At 52.3% G+C, this 27,035-nt stretch overlaps 1 protein-coding gene across 4 annotated transcripts in view; it reads right to left on the bottom strand.

The window, feature by feature from the left end:
* DAAM1 (dishevelled associated activator of morphogenesis 1) overlaps positions 1–27,035 on the bottom strand; it is an 89,644-nt gene that overhangs the window by 16,281 nt on the left and 46,328 nt on the right. For 3 of the 4 annotated variants that reach the window (XM_040067060.1, XM_040067061.2, XM_040067062.1), the window contains 15 exons: positions 23,186–23,275; positions 14,272–14,343; positions 12,976–13,070; positions 10,914–11,247; positions 10,013–10,123; positions 9,800–9,903; positions 9,310–9,376; positions 8,877–8,994; positions 8,614–8,752; positions 8,197–8,255; positions 7,688–7,875; positions 7,063–7,368; positions 6,849–6,956; positions 2,726–2,755; positions 1,309–1,412 (listed from right to left, as the gene is read on the bottom strand). In XM_040067060.1, coding sequence (XP_039922994.1) covers positions 1,309–1,412; positions 2,726–2,755; positions 6,849–6,956; positions 7,063–7,368; positions 7,688–7,875; positions 8,197–8,255; positions 8,614–8,752; positions 8,877–8,994; positions 9,310–9,376; positions 9,800–9,903; positions 10,013–10,123; positions 10,914–11,247; positions 12,976–13,070; positions 14,272–14,343; positions 23,186–23,275 — 1,925 coding nt within the window. The remainder of the gene's footprint in view (positions 1–1,308; positions 1,413–2,725; positions 2,756–6,848; positions 6,957–7,062; positions 7,369–7,687; positions 7,876–8,196; positions 8,256–8,613; positions 8,753–8,876; positions 8,995–9,309; positions 9,377–9,799; positions 9,904–10,012; positions 10,124–10,913; positions 11,248–12,975; positions 13,071–14,271; positions 14,344–23,185; positions 23,276–27,035) is intronic. The other variant, XM_040067063.1, reaches the window with a different exon arrangement.

The following is a 27,035-nucleotide window of genomic DNA, read 5'->3' as shown; positions in this document are numbered from 1 at the left end:
CTTAAACCTCTGGCTGAATCACACCTAAACCCACTCGACGCTCAGCCTACGTACGCCGGGAGCAGCTCAGCCAGTGCCCCAAATCCCATCGTTTTACTTGCTAATAGCTGCCTGCCACAGACATACTCATTTGCTTGCTGCTTTAAACTCTGCTTTCATCATCATCCTTTTTTATTTGGACTGCTAGGAAGCACGAAAATCCCCAGGAGCAGCGCAGAGCAGAGCCAGCCAAAACCAGGGCAGTTTTACCCCCAAATGCTGTGGCACTCATCGCTCTCACTGCCCACAGGCTGCCAACCACCTCTGGGAGAAGCATCAGGGGCTCAGTTACCCACTCAGAGGTTTTGGGGTTTTTTTTGCAGACATCAGCCTCTCGAAGCTTTCTAGGGAAGGAAATCAGCTGGGCTGCCCAGACAAGGCACCATCTCCACTTGGAAGAACCAGACAGAACCCACAGTCTGGGAAAACACTGAATTCACCCAACCTAGCAGCAGTGCTGCTACATCCTGGCCAGTCCTGGGTGGCACAGAAGCTTCTGTGCCTCCAGACAGAGGAGTGAATATTTTTATATTTTTTACTGATGTTGGATTTTTATTATTTTTTTTATTTGCTGGGTGAATCAGAAACCAGTGGCGTTTTTTGCTGCTCTTTGGGTGTTTTTTTTCCAAGTAGCTAACACTGATGGTTCATCCTTTCAGATCACCGCAACCTGGTTTCCCTTTTCTCAGGATTCAGTCCTATTGGTGTAGCTTATCTTGCTGAAATAGTTTTTATAATTTTGGCAGCCGTTTGGAGATCAGATTAAATTGCTGGTAGCTGCTCCGAGCCTGCCTGATGAGGGGTGTGAGGGAGGCTGTCAGATCAGCAAGGCAGCTGTAAGAGAGGGACCCAAAATTCCCATGTGGGGCTGAATTACTGCTGCTCCCTGCACCCTGCTGATACCCAGCGCTTCCCCAGCCCAGAGAGACCCTCTTCAACCACCCGCAAAGAGCCAACAAAAGCCAGGCTGAGAAAGAGAAGAGGTGAAATCAACCCCCTTCCACCTTCTGTGAAAGCTCTCTGGGTGTCCCAGCCCCTCGGGGGCTTTCCAGGGACACCAAATTGCCACATTCCCAGTTGATGGCACTGGCCCTCTCCGGGTCACCCCACCGTGAGGATGTAAGGCTATAGCCGGGGTCAGGTGTCACTGCCTCTCCTGCTGCGCTGGCTCCTGTCATCAACCCCCTGCTCCAGGGATGAGGAGCAAACTCAGGGCAGGCTGTTAAGCATCCCCATGCTCTCCAGAGGGCATCAAGGCATGAGCCATACCTGGAGAGGAGGATGTTGCAATTCTGAGCCCTCCGGCCGTCTATGACGGAAAGCTCCTTGACTTTGTGCCGGGAACTCAACGTGTCATCGATGGCGTCTTCCTTCTACAAGAAAATAATAAGAAGAAAAGCCTGGAGAAGAGCCATGGAGCAGCAAGGACATTTAGAACCCTCAGCACAGAGCAGCGTGATGCACAGCGGGCCCCCATTAATCAGCAGTGTCACCAGGGGTTACGGGTAAAACCTCGCCTGTAACCGAAACACAGCAAGTCATTTCATAAACCAGAGCCGGCTCTGAAGCCACTGGTTAGAAATGTAAATATTTCCTCAGACAGGGAAGATTTAAAAAAATCTGCAAACACACGGGCGCTGCTGAATAAATAAAGGCGGGCTTTCTTAGCATACATACTTGTGATACTTCATTAAAGCCTCGCATGGAGTGTTTCATTACGGGCTGCTGCACACACTCAGCACCGCTCACCGCTGCTCCAAACATCTGTGATCACCCTCCCTGCACCAGTCCTCCCGAGCCAGCTAACCAATACAGCTTTTTTTACAAGCCACCAGCAGCTTTTTTTTTCAGTGCAATCCTCCCAAAAGAAGGGATTTGAAAGCGGGAATTGGTGTGGCATAAGCACCTGCATCTTAAACACGTTACCTTCAGAGGAGTAACAATATTGTGGCTGTGGGCAAATGGGCAGATCTACGTGACAGCAGCTTAGCAGGAGGTTTTCTTTTTGCCTGAGGAGTTCATGTTGCCCCAGGTTTTAATTTACCATGTTGCATATTTTAGTAAGGGCAATCAATTAAAAGCTGGCTATTCAATCCTTCTGGAAGGAACACAATCTGGAGCTGCAAGGTCCTGAACGTTAAAGATCCACACTAAACATCCACGAGCATAGACCTGGCACATGGCCACTGCGAGGGCCGAGAGTGAGCACCAAAATTAACATTTTTTTACTCATTTTCTTGTTTCAGTGAAGAAAACGTGCAGATATGAGAAGCGGGAATAGAGGCAGGTGATGGAAAATGGGGCCCAAGTCACCCAGCAGCAGCTGCCCCTCTCATGTGCCTTGTCTGCTCTGACCAAGCAGAGAGCTTCGACCCGTGGGTTAATTTCCATCTTTTGAAAACAAAAACTGCTGAGGGGCAGGAGCTTCTCTGTGTTCAGCTGCACCTAAAAATCCAACTCCTGGACTCAGACATTGGCTCTGACCTCAGGCCAGACAGCAGAGAGGGTGGGCTCTGCCTCCCCAGCCTCCCCAGCATCAGCTTTCAAGCTGCTCCTCCTGGATGATCTTTGCAGCTCTGATTCAACCCCGCCTGTCACACATTAACCTCAGAAGCAGCCACTGTGTCCCTGTCCCCAGCCCCACGCTCCCCCTGCCCACATCACTCTCCTGCAGGTGCTCACTTACCTGTCTGGAGCTACCATTCACAAAGAAGTCCTACAGCCATAGCAGAAGCATGGAAAAAGGCAGGAAAAACACATGCAGTTCAGTGATCTCAGCAAAACCAGAGGGAACTGGAGCACAGAGAATTGGAAACGTGCAACCTGGGGGGGTTTGGCAGCGTGGGGAGGCACCTGGGGGTGCCACTGCCGGAATGGGGGGGATGCAGGTGAAAATGTGGGATATAGGATGAGCAGAAGGGGAGAGGTGGCGGAAGAGGAGGCTCCCTGAATGGATCATGCCGAGGGACATTGCGCACAGAGGTGAGGAGGGGACACGGGACGAGGTGGGAGGATGCTGGCCAAGCCCTGCTAGCCGCCCAAAGGCACAGCTCTGCTCAGCCTGCTGTGCCAGGAGGAAAATTGCTGCTTCTTGCACACCTGAGGGGCTGAGATGCCAGGAAACACAGGGCTTTCAAGTGGAAATGACGAGAGGCGCATCCCGGAGCAAACCTGGCCCCAGCAAAACTTTATCATTTGCCACATCAACATGCTTCCCCTCGGGTTCTCATCCTCCTCCTCCTCCTCTTCCTCCCTGCTTCTCCAGGGCTCGGCTGTCTGGCCAAGTGCTCCCCCAGTGTCCAGCAGCACCACGCCCCTGCCAAGGCCTGGCTGTCCTGCTGGGCTCCCCCACAGGACTGGAGGCAGGTGCACCACACACACGTGCACACACACACAGGAGTTTTCCTTCCTCATTCCCTTGGCTGAGCTGTGCTGGTCAGGAGTCTGGTGGCTAAGAAGTCTCCGGTTCAGTTAAGGCTAAGGATCAATGTTTCACCCATCAATCTATTCCCAGCAGTCTCCTTGGTGGGACAGGCACAAAGCACCCTCACAAGCTGCAATGGGTACCTTTATCTTCGTTTAACTGGTCTCTAATTAGCAGCTCTTCCTTCCATTTCAACCCTCAGACCTGCCCCACGATGCTCAGACTGGCCCCAGGCTGCTGGAGAGGGAGAAGGACATGGTGGGACTTTCTTTGCAGTCCCCTGCTCCAGGAGGGGGAGGGCTCCTCAGGCATTAAGGTAGAGAAAAAGTTCACTACAAAAACCTTCCCTTTCTGCCTCAAACCAGCCTCATCCCTGCCCCTTTCCTTGCCAGGAAACGTGATCCAGGCTCTGCTGCAGGATGGTGTAAGTTTTAAATGTGCTCTCACCATCCCCACAAATAATTCCCATCCCTGCTGTCCCTGACCCCCGTGCAGGTCACTCTCCCTCGCACGGAGGAGCTGAAGGCTTCACTTCCTTCATCCTTTTTTGGGAGATGAATTCTTTCCCAGCTCGCTGCTAAGCCCCTGGTTCAACAACACATATATCTTCCACTTGGCCCTGACTCTTTTACATCACTCACCGCTGCAGGACCTGCCAGGACTGGCCTGGCTGTGCCACTGCTGCTTATCAACACCACTCCCAGCCTCTACCCCCACGATGACTCTCAAGACATCCCTGACAGAGGCACAAAGCCCTGTGTAGTCGAAGCCCTGATGGTCCTGGACTTGCCTTTCTCCACCACTACATGCACACCCTTACACAGCTACTGCCAGTTCTCATGCCTCAGCCAAAAACTCCTGCTGGCCTCTGTAAATGCTGGTATTCTGAACAGCTGCACGGCTGAGACCTTTGGGGACAGAGCCTCAGCTGGGAGGATGCAGACTCTCCCAAAACAGCTTCATGCATTGTGAGGGCAGGGATGCTCCCAGGCTGAGCCCCAGGAAGCCCAGAGGGTTCCTGTCCTCCCCACATGGAAAGGGCCTTTCCCAAAAGCTGCAGAGCTCACTTAATAGCCTGCATTTACATCCCAGCCTGTGATGTGGGGAAAACATTTGAAGAGATGCTTAAAATTAAGTGCATCGTTAAGCCTGGGGACTGTGCAGCACTTAGGGATTCTGGCAGCAAAACCAGACAAATCCCAGCCAAGGCAGCCCCACAGCAGCCACCCTGGGGGGGTCAGAGAGCTCTGTGCACTGCACACACCTCTGCTGCTGTCCCCAAGCCCTGCTGGGGCACTGCCACAGGGATGCACTGCTTCACCATGCGTTTTCAGAGCCCTGGTTTGTCTGGGGGCATGGGTAGACAGGCAGCCCCTGATGCCCCATGTCCTGTGGATATTGTGACTGGGGACTAGTGAGAGGCATGATCACTGAGCAAGTGGCTCAAGACAGGGAACAGGGAGGGGAAAACCCTGCTCCTTCCCTTGCTTTTTCACGACAGAAACCAAGTTTTGCTAGAGCTTGAAAACGCTGTGAGTTATTAAACCATCATTAGTTCATGGTGCCTGAGGGACAGGCTGTTCACTCCCCCAGCCCCTCACCATGTACACAGTGCCCCATGGTGTGCATGTGTTACAGAATCACAGAATGGCTTGGGCTGAAGGGACTTTAAAAATCCTCTGGTCCGACCCCGCTGCCGTGGGCAGGGAACATTCCACTCCACCGGGCTGCTCAGAGCCCCATCCTGCCTGGAACACTTCCACTTCTCCTGATCTCATGGAGCACAGCTAACCCCAGCCAGTGGTGCCTGCACTGCTGCTGGCTGCAGAGCCATGCACCCCCTCTCCATGCTGGGACCAGCACTGGGAGCGCCCTGGGGACTTCCAGCTAGACAACCACACCCCTCAGGCCCAGGGAGATGTGTCCCATGGCTCCACTCACAAAATGAACCACAAGGTGAACCACGAGGAAGTTGTGCATCATGTCCCCAAGGGCAGCTCCAGCTCCAGCCCCAGCAGCATCTCCCAGGTGGGATTTTGCTTCGTCTTGCCCATCTGCCGTGCAGATGCTCTCACAGCATCTTCTGCCAGTCCCACCCCAGCCCTACATTCAGCTCCCTCTTGGTCCTCATCCCATCTGGGTGTAAAAACATGTCACAGCTCTCCTTGCACCATCTCCCTCTTCCTCCTGGCCCCAAACCTAACCAGCCACTTCACCCAGCAGGACCTCAGCCAAGCCAAATTATTTTTAAATTCCTGCCTGGCAATAATCCGAATCACACCAGGTGACTCACGGGCTCGAGGGCAAACCGTCCTGCTGACACTCAGGTTTCTATTCTTGCTCCTCTTCCATTTCCAACCCTTGTCCTCAGATGTGCCCTCCAGTAGGCATGAGTCAAGCTCAAAAAATGCCAGGGGAAAGAGACATTGCTGTGGTCACCTATTCCTAAAACACTGGGGCAGGCTGCACGTACTTCTGGTGGGTTACCCTTGATATTTGCCCTGCTCTAATCCACCCTGATCTTTCCCTCAATTAGCGTTTGGAACAGATTAAATTCTCACACTGCCTAATGAGCTTATGGGTCTGGTCCACTGCTTCCCAGCACTGTCCCTCTGACTGAGCCTGGCACAATGGAGACGAGCTGCTCTCTCCTCCCAGGAACACAGCCAGGTGCTCAGCAGGTGAACATCCCTTTTCAGCCTCTCTCCTTGCTTTTTCTACTGCCTTCTTGAAACACTCACTGGTTTTACCCATTTTCATCCTGCCTGGGGTAAAATAAGTGTCTAATTTTCTTTCTGTGCTTTGATGCCTTCCAAACTGGGGCTATAGTGCTTGAGCGGGAGATTAAAAAGTGGAGCCTTTTGCCTGCAGTGACATTATTTTGGTCTGGGATATTTGTTCAAAGCTCGCATTTTGCTCTTAGCTCGCTACAAAAATAAAAGAAGAGACCCACCCATGGTAGATGTGGGCAAGACTTAGTCCTTCTTGGCCAGAGAGGGATAGAAATTTTCCACCCAATACAGACACATGGAGCAGTTGCTGTTAAAGAGCAATCCAAAAATATTACCCAACCGTGGCCACATCTGGGGGTTATTTTCAGAACATTCCCTGTCTCTTTTTTTGTTTGTTTTTCTGTGTGTTTTTTTTTGGTGATCCATCTTCAGGGTGCACGTGGCCAGGTGTGTGGGCAGGGGTGGGACCAGGCACGGTGAGCCATGAGCGGCCACCACGACGCAAAGGCTCTGGCGCATGGATGAGGGGATAAAACAGATGAAATTGACCTGGCAAACATGGCTTTGGCATGAGATAATGGTGGGAGATGTGTTTTGGGATCCCATAACGGTGGCACCTTGCCCAGGTGTGCCCACCCCGGGCCAGCTGTTACCTGCTGTCTTTGGTAGGCAGAGAACGTCCTTTCCAGGTCTTCAAGGTCCAGGATTTTGAACACTTTTGTGTCGTCTATGTTGGTCCACACGGTGCCTGCCAGCTTGTTCTGCAAGGCAGTGGGGGCATTGCAGGTTGGGGGGGCTCCCACCCACTGCCCTTACCTCAGCATCCAGCACCTCCAGCCTCCCTGCCCAAATTATTGCCCGGCTTACCTCTGGGAGCTTGGACCAGTTGAAAGACTTGAGGGCGTTGGTCGGCTGAGGGATGCTCTTCTTCTTGAAGGCCGTGCCCAGAGGTGGCCCAAGGGGAGGCATCATCCCACCCAGGGGTGGGGGGCCAGGGGGAGGTGGGGGACCACCAGGAGGAGGTGGTGGGGGAGGCGGCGGGGGACACACCCCTGGGAGCGGAGGGGGTGGTGGAGGGGGAAGAAGAGACCCGGGAGTTGGAGAAGGTGAAGGGCCACCAGGTGCCCCTGGTGGCATGGGAGGTCCTCCAGGACTGGCAGCACAGATCGCCCTCTGGGAGAGAAAGAGGAATGGGGACTGGTCATATGGAGCTGGGGGACACCACCTAAGAAATACCCCCGTGCTGATTTGTAATTAATTTGGTTAAAAATTAGGAAACAAAGAAAGCATTCAAGGACTTCAACACTCCTGACTGAGGCTCAGCGCAGCCGAGAGGCAAAATCAGCCCTTCACTAGGGACAGACACCTCAGTGGCTCTTCCAACAAGCCTCCCTCTCAGTCCCCCATGCAGCTCAGCCTCCTGAATTCACCCCACAGCACTTGCAGGGGTTAGGGACTGTGCCCACAACAGGCAGCAGGTTTAAGGTCTCACCCTGCTCATCTCGTGGAGCTGTGCCGTGAGATCTGCCACTTGCTGCTTGACCTGCTTGTGCTCGCTGGACTCCTTCTCCAGCTTCTCCTTCATCTTGTTCAGCGTCTGCATCATCTCCTCCTTCTCCTGGGCCTTGGCGTCGCACTCCCGCTCCTTCTTCTCCAGCTTCTGCTGCAGCTCTGTGTGCTCTGAAACAGCCCCAGGAGACCACTTCAGGTGACAAACTCTCCTTTGGCCAACAGCAGCCAGTGGGGGGCTAAACACTGCCCAGCAGAAAAGCTGCAGCTGACAAAAGGAGCCTGTGCTGCACCTTTAGTGCCCCATTTGGAGGCTCTCCACGAAAAAATATTATTTGCTTTGCCCATTTCTCATGTCAGCCCCATGGCATGATACTATCCCAGCCTTTCAAGGAAGCCTGCAGATACTTGTATAAATCAACAGATAAATACATGAATGTTAACTGTTTAGCCAAGGTTAGAGTTGACACTGTGTATTCCTCCATCGCTCACCTTTTCTCATTTTCTCAGCTTGCTCTTTCCACTGTTTCACTTCATTTTCATTGACCAACCTAAAAGGAAAAGAGATGCAGCACGTGAGACAATCCTACTACAGCAAATAGGAGACCATCAGCAGCGAGGAACACGACTGAGGAAACGGGATTTGAGGCTCCCAGACTGGAACACCTGACAGCTCTGCCGTGTCTCCCCTCAGCAGTGTTATGTAAAATTTACCAGGGAACAGGCAAAAGCTCCTGAATCTCAAATACTGCTTGCCAATGCTGTCTAACAAAAAGGATGGGCCTCATTGATAAGGTGGGGTGAGTGAGTCCTGGGAAGGCAAAGGATGCTTGTGCCCAGCCGAGGAGCAGGAACATCACCGTGTGCTGTGATGCCACGAGCAAGGAACAGCGACACCTGAGCGCTTACATTCGTACAACATTTTTAATGTTGAAGTTTTCCAGGGGAGTGGCGTCGGGGTCCTGCCCTTTGTCACTCTGGATGACGATCTGCTGCACGATCCTGTCGAGCAGCAGCCAGTACTGGACAGTGTTGCCACTTCTTTTATCTGCAGGGAAGGAAGGGGAGAGACTGACGTCAGCAAAGGGGAGGTCGTGGCTCGGCTGGGCAGGAGAGCTGGGCTGCCAAGCCTCCAGCGAGCCACGGCTTTCCTGGCCTCTCCTGGGACTCACAAGGCATCTGGAGACAGTGGTGCAGGATGGACATAAAGTGCGGGTACGCCTCGCTGTGCGTCAGCCTCTTCCTCGTCAGCTCGAACATCTGGGTCGCGCTTTTGGTGTCGATGTGGACCTGTGGGCAGGAGCCAGGCAAAGTCAGGCCACTGCACTGCCTGTTCCCCGAGCCTCAGCTCCAGACCCCACGAGTCACCCCCAGCCCAGAACTGACAGACAAATGGGCCCCAGTGCGAGGGACAAACAGAGCTGTTGGGCAGCCAGCGGACAAAAGGGCTAAAGCAGGCTCTAAGGACATGTGTTGCAAAAGAGCAGGGCAACAGGAGAGATTTCCAGCCTCCAGGTTTTATCCAGAAGACCACTCTTTGTCCCAGGTGCTTTTAAAACTGTGACATTGAGTGCCAGTGCCTGTACCAGCAGCATTCGTACTCACCAGCTCAAATCTTTTGGCAAACTCCAGTTCATCTTCATTTCTAAGCATTTCGAAGAAATCTAAGTGCCTGAGGAAAGAAAGGGGAAAAAAAAAACAACCCAGAACAACCTGTTAAAAGCAGATGCAAATGTGACAACTAATAAATTACAGGCAGCTGGTCTGTCAGTGGACCAGACACTGTGAGGGCTGGAAGCACCAACTGGTCCTTCAGCCTAGGCACTACAGGATGTCCAAGGAGTCTTTCTGGGATGAGAAGAGGTGGATGAGGGCTGACAGCATCCCCTGAACCCCCGATGGCACACCCTCCCCAGCTCAACCCTACATCAGAATGCAGCAAAACCGTGTCGGAATTTTTTTCTCCCTGTCTGGAGACAGCAAGGAATTTCTGGAAGAGGTGTGACTCTAGAGCCACGTGATTTCCCCAAAGGCCAACACCTGAAGCAAGGGCACCAGACAAAACCCCCAACTGTGCTGGGGGGTCACCACTCACCGGTCGAGGGTTGAATTTTCGTGCTGCCTCAGTTTATCAATGACTGGCTGGATGCCCAGCATGAGGAACTCGTATCTCAGATGGAGTCTGAAATCCAGGCTTTCCTGCAAGGGACAGTCGTGGGCTCAGCGTGTCCTCACAAGGCTCAAAGCTGAAATCAAAGCACCCCAAGCACACCCCAGGGCCTCCCTGTCCCAGCGCCCCGGCGCTCACCACGCCCGCCCCCTGACTCAGGACGGCGTTGATGAAGGACATGATGGCTGTCTTGAGGCTCACTTCGTCTCGGTACCGACCCGTGCTCTTGTCCAAGTCGTTGATCAGCGTCTGCCAAACACACGGTGTGAGTTAAATGCCCCGTGACAGCCCCGGTGCTGCCCAAGGGAACGCAGGCAGGAACAATCCTGGTGATGCTCCCAGAGCTGCTGATGCACCATCAGCACCCATCTGGGCCAACACCAGCCCATCCAGGAATGCTGCAGCCTCGCAGAGCTGTGATCCCAGCGACCCTGCACAAGCAAGCCTCTTTTTTTTTTGGTGGGTGTCGCCTTAAATAACTGTTTCCTCCCTCTTCGCTCAGCTGCAGATCCCATCAGACGCGGTTCTGGGGTAATTCCGGATTTTTAAGCCGTAACAAAACATTTGCAAGCGGCCATATCTTAGATTTAAGATTTTTGTATATAGTAATATATATGGGGCAAGATGGAGGATCTTAGGCGTTGTCTAAGTCCTTCCTCCTCACCTCCTTCTTCATGGTTTCAGGTGTTTTTTTTTAATTAGGTGAAAAAGGTCCACATTGCGGGCCTTGTGTGGTCATCACTGGGTCAAAAATATAAGTAATATAGGTGTCATCTCATTATTAGGTGATTAGCACTTAACCTTGGAAAGAGTTAGAGACACCTCCATTTTCTAACTCGCTAGTTAGAGCTCACGACTCCTAAGACTATAACATAAATAAAAAACAATGAACACCAAGTCCAAACACAAAACCGTAACTCCCTAACACACACACACACACACACACAAAAAAAAAAAAAAAAATCAACATCTTAGGATATTCAGGAGGAGAAAGGGACAGGAATGGTGAATTTCAAGGGCTGAGGGGACACCCACCCACCTGGAAACGAGTCCGTTCGCTGGCGTATTTCTGGTAGTGCAGCATCGCCTCCAGTACCTTTTTGTGGCCCCCGGGAACCAGGCACACGGCGCCCATGATTTCCAGCACTGCCACCTTTGTCTTAATATTCTCCGTGCTCAGACTCTGAGCGATTACGTTAATGCTCTCCAGGTGGGCCAGGACGTGGGCCCGGCCCAGGGAGTTGTTCATTAGTGCTTTTATACAGCCAATGAGCGAGGTATGTATTCGAGACTCCGCTGTCTCATAGTCCATGCTTTTCAGAAAGTTGAGGATACACGTTAGGCCATCCAGGTCGATGAACCGGGTCACAAACCTGACAGAAAAAGGGGATTTTCACTTTAAAACAAAACGCTGAGTGCGTCTTACCCGCAAGCAGAGCTGATTTGTCTGTTGGTGTAAACCTAGAACCTCCCTGTACGCTTCTTCATGGATACCGGAAAGCCCGAAGGACTCCTGTGGCCCAGACATGGGGATGGGGTTGTAAAAATCAGTTTAATTGATTAAACCTGCACAAGGTTCTTCAGAGTGAGGATATTTCAGAGAGAACCAGCTAACACAGCCATCGGCACAAGTCCCGGGATGGAGGTTGGAAGTTTGCAGTCATGCTGCAAAAAAACACCAGCCTGAGTCTTGAGACGAGTTCTGAACTGGAAGAAGATCCCAAGCCCTGAAGTCACCTCCTCATCAGCTGCAGACAGCTCAGTGTCACCCCTTCTGCCTTCTGCTACCTCTCCTGCCTCACCATCCACACCCTTCTCCTCCCTCAGGCACAGCTCCCCGATTTCACGGGATTTCTGATTTTTACACTGACGTACAACGCCACGGAACAGAAAGCAGGCAGCAGACACGGGGCAGTGCCCCAGGCAGACTCACTAGAGCAGGCAGACACAACACTGCACGCTGCTGAAGCATTTTAGGGCTCCCATGCCCAGTGCCATCCAGGCTGGGTGTCCTCTGGTTTGGCAAAAGGCACGGGCTCGGGAAGCAAACGAGCCAAGAACATCCCAGCACTGGGATGGTTTTAATTCGAAACAAGCCATGCTGATGGGCAGCAACAAAAGGGGTAATTGCAGGCTTGGGGAAAACTCCTTTCTGTGCTTCAAAGCCTGCTCTTTTTCCAGCCAAAGTCAATTGGAAAGCTGGTGTTCACTTCCCTGGGTGCAAAAGTAACAGGTAAAATTTTCTACGGAGCCTGCTGCATCCCTCAAAAAAACCACTGAAACCCCACTTGTAGGGATTTTGTAGAGTTTCATGGCTGGCCACCAGCCCTGCTCACTGCAGCACCCATGAGGTCCAGATGTCACAGAAATCAGGTGCTCACCCCAGGCCCTGGGAATGTCTTACCATCACCACAGGTGCAAGAGGGAAAGGTATTTGCAAGCAGCAGTAAATTTGTTCCTTCCATGGCCAAAACAGGTCAGGCTTTTCTTAATGGAACATATTCCCATCAGAAGATGCCAACCTGAGGCACATTAAGTGCTGCAGAAGCGTGCATGCAGACTCCAGAGAAAACAAAATTAGGAAAAGCTACAGATACTCAGAAAGAGTCCCAGACCTCATTTAACCTCCCCATCTAAAATCGTTTTCCATTTCATAAAAGCCTGAAGATTCATGTGACTTTATTCCCTTATACAGTGCAAGAGGAGTTGAAGTTGAAACAAAGGGCCTAGCTGAACAATAAAAACTGCTGTTTTCTTGGAAAAAAAAAATCAGTCTTTAAGGAATTTTTACCTTCTGTTCAGTACAAAGGAAAATTTGGAAAAATAAAAAAAGTGCCTGATTTGCCTGAACAGACAGGGAGGTCCTGGTGGCTCTTGGTCACTGAAAGGACCAAGGAAAAGGAACAAAATGACAAAATACGACACAAAAAAAGTAGTTGGTGAAACAACAACAAAAAAAACCAATTAGTGCCTCAGAGTCCTCTCTTCCCTCACCCTGTACGGCTCCCACTTATATTCCTATTTAACCCCCTGCTCCACCAGAGAACTCAAATCCAAAGCCAAAACCGCAGCAATAAAGCCAGGGAAGGGAAGGGAATTGCCTCATTGGTTTTGTCCGCAGTGCAGTCTTCAAACTTTCGATTGTTTTGTTTCTCTCTTCCTCGTCTTCCTTTTCCAAGGCGATCAGCGATTTTCTCTGTGGAAGGAGGGAGGCAGGAATCAGCAGGGGAATCCCCCCGTGTGCCTGAGCAGTGGCAGTGCCCACCACTCACTGTGCCGAGCCGTGGGGACCCCAAACCCATCCTGGAAGCCCAGAATCCTTATGGCGATCACAGAACCTGGGAAGAGGAGCAGTGAGGAAAAACACCCCATGGTCTGCAAGGAGCCAGCCTGGACTGGGGACAGAGGGGTGAGGGCACTGTCTCCAAGCCCCCAGACAACTCCTGCTCTGCTCTGCTCTGGTGTGGCCTCACCTTGAGTCCTGGGGGTACCACAATATAAAAAAAAAAGACATCCAAAAAAGACATCAGGCTATTGGACATCATCCAGAGCAGGCCATGGGGATGGTGACCAGCCAACCCTGTGATTCCCAAGTCTCCCAGTGCAACCCACCAGTGTGCATCTCAGCTGGGGACAGTGGCTGTGTGCATGGGATGCATCTCCCACACTGGATTTTGCTCTCCAGCTGGGGCTGGAGCTGGGATTTGACTCCTCCACCAGGGCTGCCCACTCCCTGGGCTGCTAAAGGCAGCTCCCTGAGTGGTTCCTGCACCACCCAACAGCGCTGGGCCCCCAGAGGTGTCAGGGTGAGCCCTGCCAGCCCTGGCTGAGGCTAATCCAAAGCGCAGACAAAGGGTCCCAGCAGATATGAGGAGCTGTGCTGACCCCTCCATTTAACCCAGCTCCTCTTCAGCAGCACGTCAGGGAGATCAAAGCCACCCTCCAGGCATCTGGCAGGCTTTGATCACAAGCTCTGCTCAGGCTCAGGGCTCTGCCTGGCTGGCAGCCCATGGCCAGCACTGGGTGTTCCTGCCTTCCCAGAGGAAAGAAGCACACTCCCTGCTGGCTCACAGCCCCTGCTCATCCCTCTGCCCCAGCCCTGGAAGCGTTCAAGGCCAGGCTGGATGGGGCTTGGAGCAAGTTGGTCTGGTGGAAAGGGGGTGGAACTGGGTGTTCTTTAAGGTCCCTTCCCACCCAAGCGCCATCCGTGGTTCTGTGATGATGTGAGGCACCCCGGGCGCTGCAGGAACATCTCTGTTCTGCAGCTGCACCTGCTGGTCTAACAGAGGATACTGCCTCTGCCAACAGCTGCCAGCCTCTCAGGCACAACGCTGGCAGACTGTCCCCACTGCCCCCCACGGGGCTCAGAGGCACCAGAGCTCCGGGGGAATACTCACAGCAGCCATCGAATTCAGCTGATCGATGTAGAACTCTGGCCAGCTGGTGGCTCCTTTATTTTCTTCCTGGTCCTGGTAGGGGATAAAAAAATGTGAAACAAAGCCAGATTAGTAGAAATAGTATTAACATCCATCCACCCTCTGTCCCCTTTGTGACCAACCATTTCTGAAGCACCCCTGAGCTCTCGCATTACTTTATATTAATGTAACTGTGACTTTCTATATTCTGAGCTGACTCCAGCCATGGGAACATTACCTGGTTTATTGAACTGCCATACTTCAAATACAATTACACCACCTGCCTACGAGCAAACGCTGCCCCACTGATACTGTATCAGCCTTGTGATTATCAGGGAAACCACGCTGAAATTTTACATCCAAATCTCTCTTGTTTCGACTTTACAGTGCCCTTGAAGCTTTGGCTGCACAGCCTTGGATATGCTCAGGGGGGAAAATGTTTACAAGCAATGAAGAGTGTTTAAATGTGACATGATCTAGGCTGCACTCCTGGAGCAGAACCATGACTTACCAACACATCAACATCCTAAGAGAGACTCCAGGCACAACAGTCCCTCTGGGGACTTCATAAGTCACTGGGAGGGAACATGCATCTGGCAATGTCACCTCTTAAAGGTGTCCCTGGCCCCATGATCTATGGCACTGAACGATGCAGAGCCATTTTTGGCCACCCTGCATCTGGCAGGGTTCATGAGGGCTTTTCAGATTCCACCTTGTTCTTGCAGGACATGATTGAAGGACCTCTGAGCCCAGCTCAGGTAACTGATGCTGCACACTCCCAGGGGCTGCGAGGAGTAAGGAGGCAGAATTTGAGGGAATACTTCCTAATCAACCTTTCCCCCAACTTTATCTTCCTGAGGACATATACATCAAAAGAAGAAGAGGATTTCAAAGCAGAAATGCCGCACAGGTCTAGGCTGGAGTCAGTCAACAAATAGCTACACGAATCCTGAACATTATCCACCTTCTGATCATCTTGCTGCACGGCTCTGCCCCTTCCCTACCTTTCAGAGACGTTTGTGAACCTCATCCTACACCACAAACACCTAGGATGGTGGCAGCTGGACGACCTCCTCTCTGCCCCCACGTCTGTGCACGCAGACGACCGCGGCTGCTTCCAGCAAGCCCCAGGAGCAGAGCCCCAAATATTTACCGTGGCTCAAGAGGCAGATGTGGAAAACATTTGTGCATCCAAACTTCCCAAGCTGCAGCGTGCCAAGATGAGGACGAGCAGAGTCAAGGACAGGTAATTTGGATGAGACTCAGCTTGCCCCCGGGCAGAGAACAGCCTATGCCTCCAGACCTGACCCTTCCTTTCGCTGCGCCTGGCCCCAAGGTAGCGACAAAACAAGCTTGAGAGCGCCAAAAGGCCTGGAAACCTCTGCCCTTTAACACTTTTCCTGACCCCACAGTCCCTCAGAGGTGCCAAGCAGCTGGGCTGAGGCTCAGGCCACCTGTCTGCTCTCTGTCAATTCTGTCTGACACGGCCACCGGGGCTCTCAGCTCCTCGGCTGAGCCCTGGGCGCTGGTGCCAACCCCCTCCTCCGAGCTGCCTGTGCCCTGCCAGGGGAAGGCTCTGCACAAAGCTGGTGGGCGTTCTGAATTTCCCAGCTTTTCTGACCCACCTAAGAGTCCAGCATGCAAATGTACTGCAGGGGACAGCGGAGCTGGGACACTCACGGGACCTTCAACATGGTCCTGTCACCTCCTGGAGGTGTCAGAGAAGGTTTTTCCCATTGCCCCTCTTATAAGGAGCATCTCTTTCCCACCAGAGACACCAACTGGGAAGGGAGGCAAGGTCCCCACCATGGCACAGCAGCAAGAGGTGCCCAGATGTGTCCAGCCAAGAGACCTGGGCAGGGAGTGAGGTCCATGACAAGGAATGGGGAGGGAAAGCAGCAGGGCTGGCTCATCCCACATCCCAGGAGCTTCCCCCGTGCTGGGAACACCTGTGAGGCAGGCAGGGATGTGGACCTGCTGCTCATTTAGGGTTGAAAAGGAGCGGTGGAGCAAATAAAGGTCTCCAGGGGGTGGAGGGGAGGCTGAACAACAAAATTGGCTAAACTGCTCATTTATAATTAACGTGCTGCATTATAAATATTTCCCTTTGCTTGGCTCCCTCGGGCTCTTGCATTTCCTCCCCGAAACCCCCAATTTAGAGAGCTCTCTCAATTAAGTGCAGCAGAACCTCATTAATTCCGACCAGCAGCTGGGCAGGCTGGTCAGAAAGCAGCTTCCCAGGCAAAGGGGGACTGCACAATAAAGCAGGCAAAGATCAGGGCACGGGCTTCCCTCCCCTCAGCTCGCTGCAGGATGTTGCTCAGTGGTAATTACTGGGGCTAATGGTCTACAGCACACTGATAAGTGTCCTTTGGTGTATTCCCGGTGGTAAAGAAATCTCCTGACAAAGCGACAGCCCGGAGGGAAGTGAGTCACAAGGCTCTGCTCAGCGCCAGGAGGAGGGAGGGACCCCTCCAGCAGCAGGGTTTGAAAGGTTGAGCGTGTAAATTGGTTTCCCGGCACTCAGGGTGGGTTTTGGGGATGTGGGTTTTGCAGCCTGCCTTTTGGGAGGGATGCCCAGACACAGAGCTGAGCACCTCCAACGTGAGCATCTCCGGGATGTTCCAGCGCTTCACTGAACATCTCCCAGTTTCTTATTCTCTGAGTCTTTGCTGTGCGTGCTCCCAAGCAGCTGAGGAGTGAAGGCTGATCTGAACCCTGCTGGACCCCAGGCTGAGCTGCTCTGTTAGAGACTCACTGATGGCTTTAATTGCACATCAGCATCCCCCACTGTCCTCCAGGCCCCCGTGTGCCACCACACACGCGCTCAGCTGCAAAAATCAGGACGTGCCAAAGCTGTGCAGACCTTGCTCCATCCCCTGCTTTGTTCCACCTGCTCCCCTCACCTGCTTCTTCTTTCCAGGGGCCTGGCAACACCACAAATCCCAGCAGCTGCGGCCCTGCTGTCACCTTGTCGCCCTCTCACGTCACAGCCTGTGCTGTCCCTTAGCCCTGAGTCCTGTGCTGATGGGTGCTGCCACTCGACAGGGAGTGCTGGAATCAGCATCCCCGAGGCGTTCAGAAAAGTGGGGAAGTGGCACTCGGGGCCGTGGTTTAAGGGTGAACATGGCAGCACTGGGTTAATGGCTGGATTCAATGACCTCAGAGGTCCTTCCAGTCTTAACAGCCTTAACAATTCTATGATTTTGGTGGTTCACCTCCCCCTTTGTTCCGTGGTGGCAGTGGCAGGGGGTGTTGTGATAAATGAGCTCCATCCCCTCCCCAGCAGCGCAGGGAAAGCGGTGCCCAGTCCAGGTGCCTCATTAGCAGGAGCTTCCTCAAGTGAAGGTCACCAGCCTGCCAGCTCCAGCCATCCCTTTGCTCTTCCCAGGGAGATTTCACACTCCCCTGTCACGTCTTGGTTATGAACCTGACGCTTCCTTCCTGCCTCCCCCTGGGAGCGTCAGCAGCTCCCACAGCCAGAATTCCTTCCCTTCCCAACGACCGCTGCACAGAGGAGCTGGGGGCTCAGCCACTGGTGGCTCAAAGCAATCCCAAGGCTGGTCTCAACCTATTTGCACCTGAAGGTGCATCCCCACGAGCTCCTGCTGCTGTGACCCACAGGAATGCAGCTGCTGTGGGAGCAGTGCAGCCTCACGGCATGTCCCCGTGCTGGTGGGGAGAAGGACACCTGGGATGCTCCTAGGTGCTTTGTCACAACTGCTTTGCTTCCTAAAGAACCTTCTGGCACCATCTCTCAGATCCTCAGCCCGCAGGTGATGTCCCACCTGATGCAGCAGCCTGCTTCCCTACACTCACAGCCCATGGTGCTGCTTTGGGATTATTGCATCTGGAGCTGCTTTGGGATAACTGATGGTTGCTGACTGAGTTCCTCACGCACCTGACGTCCAGCACACCAAGCTACATCCTCCAAGGGTGGAAGGAAAGGGCTGGCTCACAGCAGCCCCAGAGAGCCCTTCAGTGACAACAGCCGTGGCTTTTCTCCAAGGTAGCAAGGGACAGGGCAAAAGGAATCGGCATCAGGTTGTGCCACAGGAGGCTTAGATCGGATATTAGGAAAAATTTCTTCACTGAAAACGTGGTCAGGCACTGGAACAAGCTGCCCAGGGAGTGGTGGAATCAGCATCCCTGAGGTGGTCAGAAAAGTGGGGATGTGGCACTTCGGGCCGTGGTTTAAGGGTGAACATGGCAGCACTGGGTTAATGGCTGGATTCAATGACCTCAGAGTTCTTTCCAACCTTAACAATTCTATGATTTTGGTGGTTCACTTCCCTCTTGGCACCACCTGCTGTCCCAGGAGAACTCCCCAGGAAAGCCACAAGAAGGGATTAAAAAAACCCTCTTTGGTTGGCACCAGCTGCAAAAACAAAAACACAAACACCCCCTTCATGTTTACACATTGTCCTGGCATAACTTTTATTATGCACAGTGTTCCCCAACCCTCCTTGCTGCTCCCTAACAGCAGAGCAAGGGAAAGCTGGCAGCAGCTGGCAGCTCACTGCATTTTGGCACCTCCTCCCTCCCTGAGTGCTCTGGATGATCCACCTGGATGCTGTTTGCAAGGTCAGAGAGGAAAGCAGGCTGTGGCATGGATGGGTTTTAGAGCCAAGGGGTCTGCAGCCTGTATGAGATGTTTAAATCCGGCCCAGCCTTTGCCAGGCGTGTGCTGGTGCAGGTCTGGGCCCACCACAGCCCTCCAGCTATCCCTGGAACAGCACCTGAATGATTCAATAAAGGAGCCACGCTGCAAAGAGCTGGAATTTCATCAGACTCTCCCCAGGCTGGGATCTCAGGGTCTGAACCAGCCCAGCCCAGCCTGCTCTGGTTTTCCATATGCTAACACTTCCTAGACCCTCTCCTCCACAAAATCCACACGTGCCCTGCTGCTCTTTTCCCAGGGTTTAAAAATTATGCTCCCCACAAGCAAATACAGCATGACCAGATGCCTTTCGTAGTCAGCTGGTTCATTGTTTGAAAAGCTTCGCCTTAAAACCCAAAAAAGATTGCTAACAGATGCGCTTTTTGGCCGGAGAGCGGGAAAAAACCTCACTTAAACAAAAGTGTGTTGTGATTGGAACTAAAAGGGGAATTACCTTGAAAGATAAAAACTGCAAACAATCTCCCGGTGAAAAACAACGCAAGCAGCCCGTTTCCCTCGGTCAGGCTGAGCAAATGACACCTGGGGTGGTATTTCAACCTGCTGCTGCAATAACAGCAGGTATACCTGGATGCTCAGAGGCCATGAAATCCTTCTCATCCATCCCAGCTGACCCTGGAGCATGGCAGAACGCTGAGCTATTTTATCCTCCCCTCCCCTGCATGCCACCTTTGTCAGCTTCTGCTCTTAGTTCTGCCAGTGCAGCAAAAATATGGGGAATTGATGTGGGTTTTTTTTTTTTAAATGAAGGAAATGGAACACGAGCCCCACGAAGGAGCTGCAGGGCTGAGCAGGACAAGTGGAAGAACGAGCTGGAAAGCAAAGCTCTCTGGAGGGAGTGGGTGGAAGGTGCAGTTGGAGGGGAAAGAGGCTGGCTGGCTGGGAAATAGAGGATTATTGGAGAGACATCACTCATTTCCCTATTTATCACACACTTCCCCTGAAAAATCACCACTGCTGCCTCTTCCTAATGCGAAAGGACCCTGGTTTTTATCTGACCCCTGAGGAAATTTTAGATACAAGCTTTGCTTCACCCCACTCAGTGATGCACCCAGGGTTAGTGATGCCACCGGGTTTTTAGCAAAAGCTTACACAGAGCTCAGCATCATTTGGCATCCCTGCAGGTCGTTTTTCATCTACTCCAGCTTTAGAAATGCTCAGCTGGACCCAAAGGGAGAGGGGCAGAGCCAGACCCTGCATTCACATGAGCTGGTTTTCACTACCCATCCCTCCCACCTGGTTATTTACTCTGAGCTTCTGCCCCAACACCCAGTACTGCCCATATTCTGAGGCTCATAAAAGGCACCCTTGGAGCTGCTTTAACAGCTTGACACGATGGGCATGGGCTGTCAGGAGCACAGTCCCCTGCGGTTAAACACGTCCTGCAGACGTGCACAAAGGGTTAATCATTAACTCCCTCTGGAGCGTGGCCTCTGGAAAAAGAGCCATCCTGAGTCCCCCTTTTCCACTGAGTCAAACTCACAGCCAAAGAAACAGCAGATCTGGAAATCTGGAAACCCTCCTGCTTCCTCCCTGCACTTCCGAGCAATATCCTCTCCTGGAGAGCGGGGCCAGCAGGGAGCGAAATATTTTGGGATGAGGTATGAAACGAGTCATGGTCCAGAAATACCACTCCTGAAAGCAGATTTCATCCCACTGGTGATGCATCTCTGCCTTTGCATTTCCCTGCTTTATCCCAGCCGTGGAGGGGCTGATGACTTCCAAGAGGGTCTCTCCAGTAATCTTTAAATCTCTCCTGAGCCCAGCACTGCAGGGCTGCTGGATTTTGTGCAGACCTCGGCTCCTCCTCGGGTTGCTGCTGACAGAACCTGCCAGCCCCAGGGTGATGCAGGAAGGGTGGGACCACGAGGAGTTTGTGCAGTGCAATCCCCAAGGATGGGATCAAACCTGCTGTCTCCACGGATGGAGAATCAAGGAGGACAAAGCCTCCACCCTGCCAAGCCAGTCCTGTGAGCTGGGAGAACACCAGCTGCTAGCAGGGCAGAGAAACCAGGATACAGGGCTGCAGGGAAAGAAACATGCCTGGGAATAGCTGGATTTCCCCTATTTCCTCTCAACAGGCGCTGCCAAGGCCAGGTGCTGTCACGTCTCTTTCCAGGACAACCCAGCAAAAAACGTCTCATTTTTGGTTCCCTTTTACAAAATCTTGCCCGTCACACGAATGTATAAACCAGCAACATCTGGATGTGCTCTGGAGAGCTGAGTGTGGTATATGACACTGACAGCAAAGCAGAAGCTCCAGCCAAAACTGGCAGCAGAGAAAAGAGCAAAAACTTGGATCGCTGGTAAGTCAGGCAGCTGCCTGAGACTGAATGTCCACCTTTGCCAGCCCCCTGGGACCCACCAGGTGAAACTGGGTCTTACAAGCATCTCAAGCAACAATTTGCTGTTAAACACAGGTTTTGGGCACATCCTGCACTTCCCAAATCGCTGCCACTCACAGTGCAGCCAAGCCAGAGAGGGAGGACCAATGCCCTACGCCAGCTCTGCTGCCCAAAAAGCAGACACTGCTCTCAGCTGGAGGAGTCCAGCCCCTCTCCTTGATGCCAGGCTACCATGTAGGTGATCTGGCTTCAAATACACAGGAACACAAGTAAGATTTAACACGAGCTGCCAGGATATCCACCAGTTCCTGCTGCTCACCGGTCATCATCACACAGGGCAGGAGAGCCTAGAGCCTGCTGTGCACAGAATGTTCTCCAGCCCATGTAACTCCTCGTTTCCTCCATGGCTGGAGCCTTCATTGATATGGTCTTGCTCATTTTTAATTGAAAAGCAGGAGAAAAGCATTTGTCTCCACTGGCACATCTCCACCAGAGCAAGCAGGGGCTCATGTGCTCTGCAGCTCAGTGATGGCATCACAAGTCAAGGGAAGGAGTGGCTGGGAAGAGCCAGAGGAATGAGGACCGGAGGAGAGCAGCAGCCAGGATCCAGCCTCAGATGGGTGCCTGCTCCCAGAACCTCAGAGCATGCCACAGGCACTCCTGTGGCTCCTTCCCCCCGTGAGCAAGGAGTTTCACAGCACAGCCCTTAAAAAACCATGAGAGCAAGGAGCTTCTGGAAAGGGAAAGAGCCACCATCAGCTCCATCTAAACCCTTCCTCGGGAGATTAGATAGCACCTAATCTCCACTCACAATAATCATTACACGGCTTTGCTTGATTTAACTCCCCCATTATCCAGACACACCAGGGCAAGGCTCTGCTTATCCACCAGGGAGTGAGGAGTGAACATCCCCTGCCCATTCTCTTGTTGATCCAGACCAGTGCCTGCAATTTGTTAACATCCCTTCTCCCCTCCCATTTAAATCTCGGGCATGGCAGGCCTCTGTCTAACAATAACACGGGGATTTCAGGGGTATTTATGAGAGGCTTAAAACTTAATCCTACATGAGCAAGGTAAGCCTGCTCTTGGCCTAAAATGCGGATGGAAAATCCGGTGCCATTGCTACAGCAGGAGAAAAGAGGCATTTGCAGCAGGGAGCAGCCTGTGAGTGGGGCCAGTGAGTGCCAGCCCTGCCCAGCCACCCCCTGCAGCCAGCTGAGGGGCACAGTGACAAATCAGGGATCACAGCACCCTAGAATGGTTTGGGTTGGCAGGAACCTTAAAGATCAGCTGGTTCCAATGGCCCTGCTGCCATCAGGGACACCTGTCACCACACCAGGTTGCTCCAAACCCCATCCAACCTGGCCTTGGACACTTCCAGGCATGGGGCAGCCACAGCTTCTCTGGGCAACCCGTGCCAGTGTTACAACACCCTCACTGCAAAAACCCTCTTCCTTTTATCTAACCTAAATAAACTTCCAGCTTAAAATCATGGTCCTACTGCAACAGCCCCTATTATAAATTCTGTCCTCATCTGTTTTATGAGCCCCCTTTAGGTACTGAGAGGGGCTCTAAGGAGATGGGGAGCAGCCCCTCGCCCCTGCAAGGCCAACTTCAGTGCCCACAGAGTTCCACGTGGCCCTGATGTGCTGGCAGGGACGAGCACGGGGCTGGGGACACCCGTGGGGGTTGTGGGGACACCCCCTCCAGCCTGAACGGGCTGGGCACCAAAGACCTTGTTTTCCCAGGGACAGGGACACTTCTGTGACACCCCAAACGCCACCTGGCATCCCGAGAGAGCTGTGTCCTTCCCCCCAACTCCTCCCCATGCTGGATGAGAGGGAAGAGGCTCAGCACCCAGTGAGGCTCTCACTTTTTTCTTGCTGCAGTAGATCTGCCACTTCTTCTCGGCCGGCAGCGCGAACATGGCCTCTCTGTGCTTGTCCGTGAGGTCGAGTTCATCCTGCAAAGGGGAAGGGAAACACAAAACAGGCAGCATGAGTACACAGCGAGCTGATGGCACAGACACAACCCCCCAGACAAGCAGTGTGAATCAGTGTGGGGCCACACCACGGCACTGCGGCCACCCCACAGCATCGCCCCGCGACTCTCGATCTGCCAGGGCAATGATGCCAACTCTCATCCTGCTCCTGCTGACCTCTCCTGACTCTGGGCTGCAAACTTCCCTGCCTCGTCCCTCCCAGACATCTCCTCCACTGCTTTTGAAGGCTGTAAGTGTTTTGGAAAGGACACCCATGAAGCCATCACGGCCGCCCACAAGACCCACGCTGACAGCTTCAGGTGAGCAATCTCACCTAAGACACACAGCGCAAAGAAAAATTCACACAGGACCTTTGTTTTTTATCATCACTGCTTCACTGGAGCCCCTCACCCCGAGTGGTCCAGCCCATTTCCATCGCTGACACCCTAGTATCATCACAACCTGTAGGTGCTTTGGCTTTTGCTTTGTTTTCCTACAGCTAAAAATAGAAAGCTCTTTTCCTAATAACTACAGCTCATAAAGAGGGTACACCCTCTCCATCAAAACTGGATCACGCACTGCCTGGCAGAGATAAAGCTGTTTACTGACTGAAGCCTTTATTGGTTTATCTGATGTTTTAGAGTACACATCCATTTTCGACCTGGAAGCTCGGTTAGCAGCGTGCCCTCCGCCGGGATGCCCGAGTATTATCAAAGCCTCATCGCTTCCTGGTGCTAGATGTAGGTCAAAGCTTTTATGAGGGAACTAAATAAAACATTCAGGCAGTGCTGGGAGGCTCGTTGCTCAAGCCAACATCGATCTTAGAGCCATGGGTGTCTCCAAATCACCACCACTGATGATGACCCTCGTGCTGGAGGGGTTTGAGGGCAGCAGGGAGATACTGGAGAGGCTGCAGAAGGTCACAGGAATGCTGTGCCATGGCCTCAAAGCCAACTCATCCCACCCAGACAGTGGATTTAAGTAAGAGGATCCCCATTAAAAATTACACATTTAATTCCAGCAACCAAAACAAAAAACAACAACAAAAAAAAACCCACATGGAGAACTGGTGAAGCTTCCCTGCCTGAACAATAACATTTAGCAACTAAAACTGGCAGCTTCTGTACCCCAATCAAAGCCCCATCTGGGGAAGGCTGAGCAAGATGCCTCTGGCAAAAGATGTGTACCTGCATCAGCAAGCCCACAGGCCACCAAGAAATTCGGCTGATCTAATTCAAGCTCATATTGCACCCAGCAGCCAAGCAAGGGAGCTTTCAGCTACCTTGTAACCCAAACCTAGGGGCCCTCCAGCACAACAACCTGTGACAGAGGGCTGCTAGCAGTCCCAAAACATCTCAGAAAGGCTTATCTATCCACTGCAGGTACTGATTTCTCTTCTGGATGAAATTACTCCTCAAAAGGAAAAGGTGTTGCAGAGCTTGTTCTATTACATACTCATGGAGGAGGCTTTGCCTCTTCTCTGATCATTTCACCCCAAATCTTCAAACCACCACGCTGCACAGAGCTGATGCTGGTGGAGTTCTGGAAGCAGACCTGGACACCTTTACAACAGAAAAAAGCATTCTGGTACAACAGAGACTGGGGAAAAAGAGAGGACTGAGAAAACCTGAGCCCAGTGTAGGACACATCTCATCCTCCTGGCCCCAGGGAGGAGAACCTGGGCTAGGGACTGCTCCAAGGAGTGCCATTCTCAAAGATTCCCATGTCCTTACAGTTTGGGAGGTCAGAGATTCGTATCAAGCAACCAACCTCCACCCCAGCCTCGGGCAAGTCTTGTCACCCTTCCTGTGCCTCAAAATCAAAACTGCGCTTCCCCAGGCTATGAGCCAGTCAAACACCCGAGCTCTGCTTCAGCCTCAGTTCACAGAAATCACGGAACCATCTGGGCTGGGAGAGACCTTAAATATCACCTAGTTCCAACATTCTCCACCCTCTAAACCAGGTTGCTCAGGGTCCCATGCAACATGGCCTTGAACACTTTTTTGAAAGTCTAAAGGTGACCAACAGGATGACACCTACACAGGGACCTGGCTGAAATTCAGCTCACTGGAAAAGTGAATCTGGGGGTGTGGAGGAGGACAAGGGTCTCTTCATGAATATTTACCTCTGTGGTGAGGGTTTGAGGGAAACTGCCTCCACTGTGACCCCACTTTCTGGCCATGTGAACCTGATAATCGGGCATGAAAGCACCAGCCACGCACATCTGCGCTTAGGTCCTTAGAAAAATATTTACTGAACCTTTCAAAATGCCCATGCCCTAAACAGACAACTTGTGCAAATGTGAAGATTTATTAACCAAGAGGAAAAAAATAAAATCTAAATCAAGCTGAAGCCTAAGCAGGAGCAAGAAGGGACAAAACAGAAGAACATATTAGGTAGGTGCTGGCACATGACAACGTGCAAACACATCCAAAAAAGGTGCAGAAATGCTTCTAAATCTCACACAGCACATTTCATCGTGCCCCAGCTGTAACACGTTCAATCATCGCAGCCCTGCATCGCTCAACAACACCTACCTCATGATATCTTGCAGGATGCTTGGGAGAGGTGTTTAAATAAATACTACGTGGCACCCAGTGAGTATGAAAATCCTCATAATCAAAGAGTGACTAACGACTGCGATTCGGAGCCGTAACAGTGACTCAGCTGTGAAGTCTTTGCTGGTTTTTTATGTGTGGGGATCCCAGCAGACACCTCCAGCCCTTTGCTTAGGCCCACTGCTCAGAAACTGCCCTTCCCAACTCCACAAGGTCAAGAAAGGACAGGAACAACACCTGTTTTCTGGGAGAGGGCTCATGGCCCACTGTAGAAATGCAGCTCCCACAAAGCCTTTAACAACCCACCCGAGTCGCAGCAGAGAAGCCGTGCAGAAACTCACACCCATGTGGGCCTTCAATTAATAATCACGAGCTTGATAATTAGGTGATTCTAACTGGCAATTCATTTTATGGGCCATTTGCAATCCACACGCTCCCAGGACAGCAATGCTGGCAGCTGCTGAAGAGTGAGGAGACAACCAGGGGGTGGGTGTCCATCACCCTCGCAGCCCTCGCCCCTCGCTTCAGCCTCACCTTTCACAGCTCTGCCCCTTCCACCTGGCTGCCTCCCGTGTCAGGGCCTGCCAGCTTCACTGTTTTTAATGCTTTTTTGGAATCAGGTCAGTGGCACATAAAATAACAGCCTCGTTTTACCTCTGAAAGGAAGTCTCTGCCCAGAGTGTTTTTGCTGGAAAGAGATACACTGCTCTTAAATATTTATCCCGCACAGCTAAACTATTCACCTTTACATCAGGAAGCACGTTTCCACATTAAATCTCCATCTGAATATGGTTTAAAAAAAAAAAAAATCTCATAGAGGAGCTTTGATTTTCAGTGTGTATTTTGCCATTTCCAGGAGGTACAGCACTCCCGTGCTGTGTGCTCTGCTGACGGCTCTCCATTCCAGCCAAGCAAACCTCACCCCCTCCCTCTGGGCACGGCACGAGCTCCACTGAAGATGAGATCTCACACCATTCTCCTAAAGCTCCCTCAGAAACGTGTGGCTCAGCTCAGCACACGGTGAGCACAACCCTGGGGGCCAAACAAGAGGTCCACAGCTTTTGGAGGACACACAGCAGCACTCGGGGACAGATGTTCCCACGGCCTGCACCTGCCTGAGCTGGCAACCTGTGGTGTGAGACCTCTGGTCAAACCAACCCCTGGTCAAGCAGGGCCACTGCAAT

Source organism: Hirundo rustica, chromosome 6 (assembly GCF_015227805.2).
Source record: "Hirundo rustica isolate bHirRus1 chromosome 6, bHirRus1.pri.v3, whole genome shotgun sequence".
Taxonomy (NCBI): domain Eukaryota; kingdom Metazoa; phylum Chordata; class Aves; order Passeriformes; family Hirundinidae; genus Hirundo; species Hirundo rustica.
Note: the sequence above shows the minus strand (reverse complement) of the source record. Positions and strands in the feature narration are given on the sequence as shown.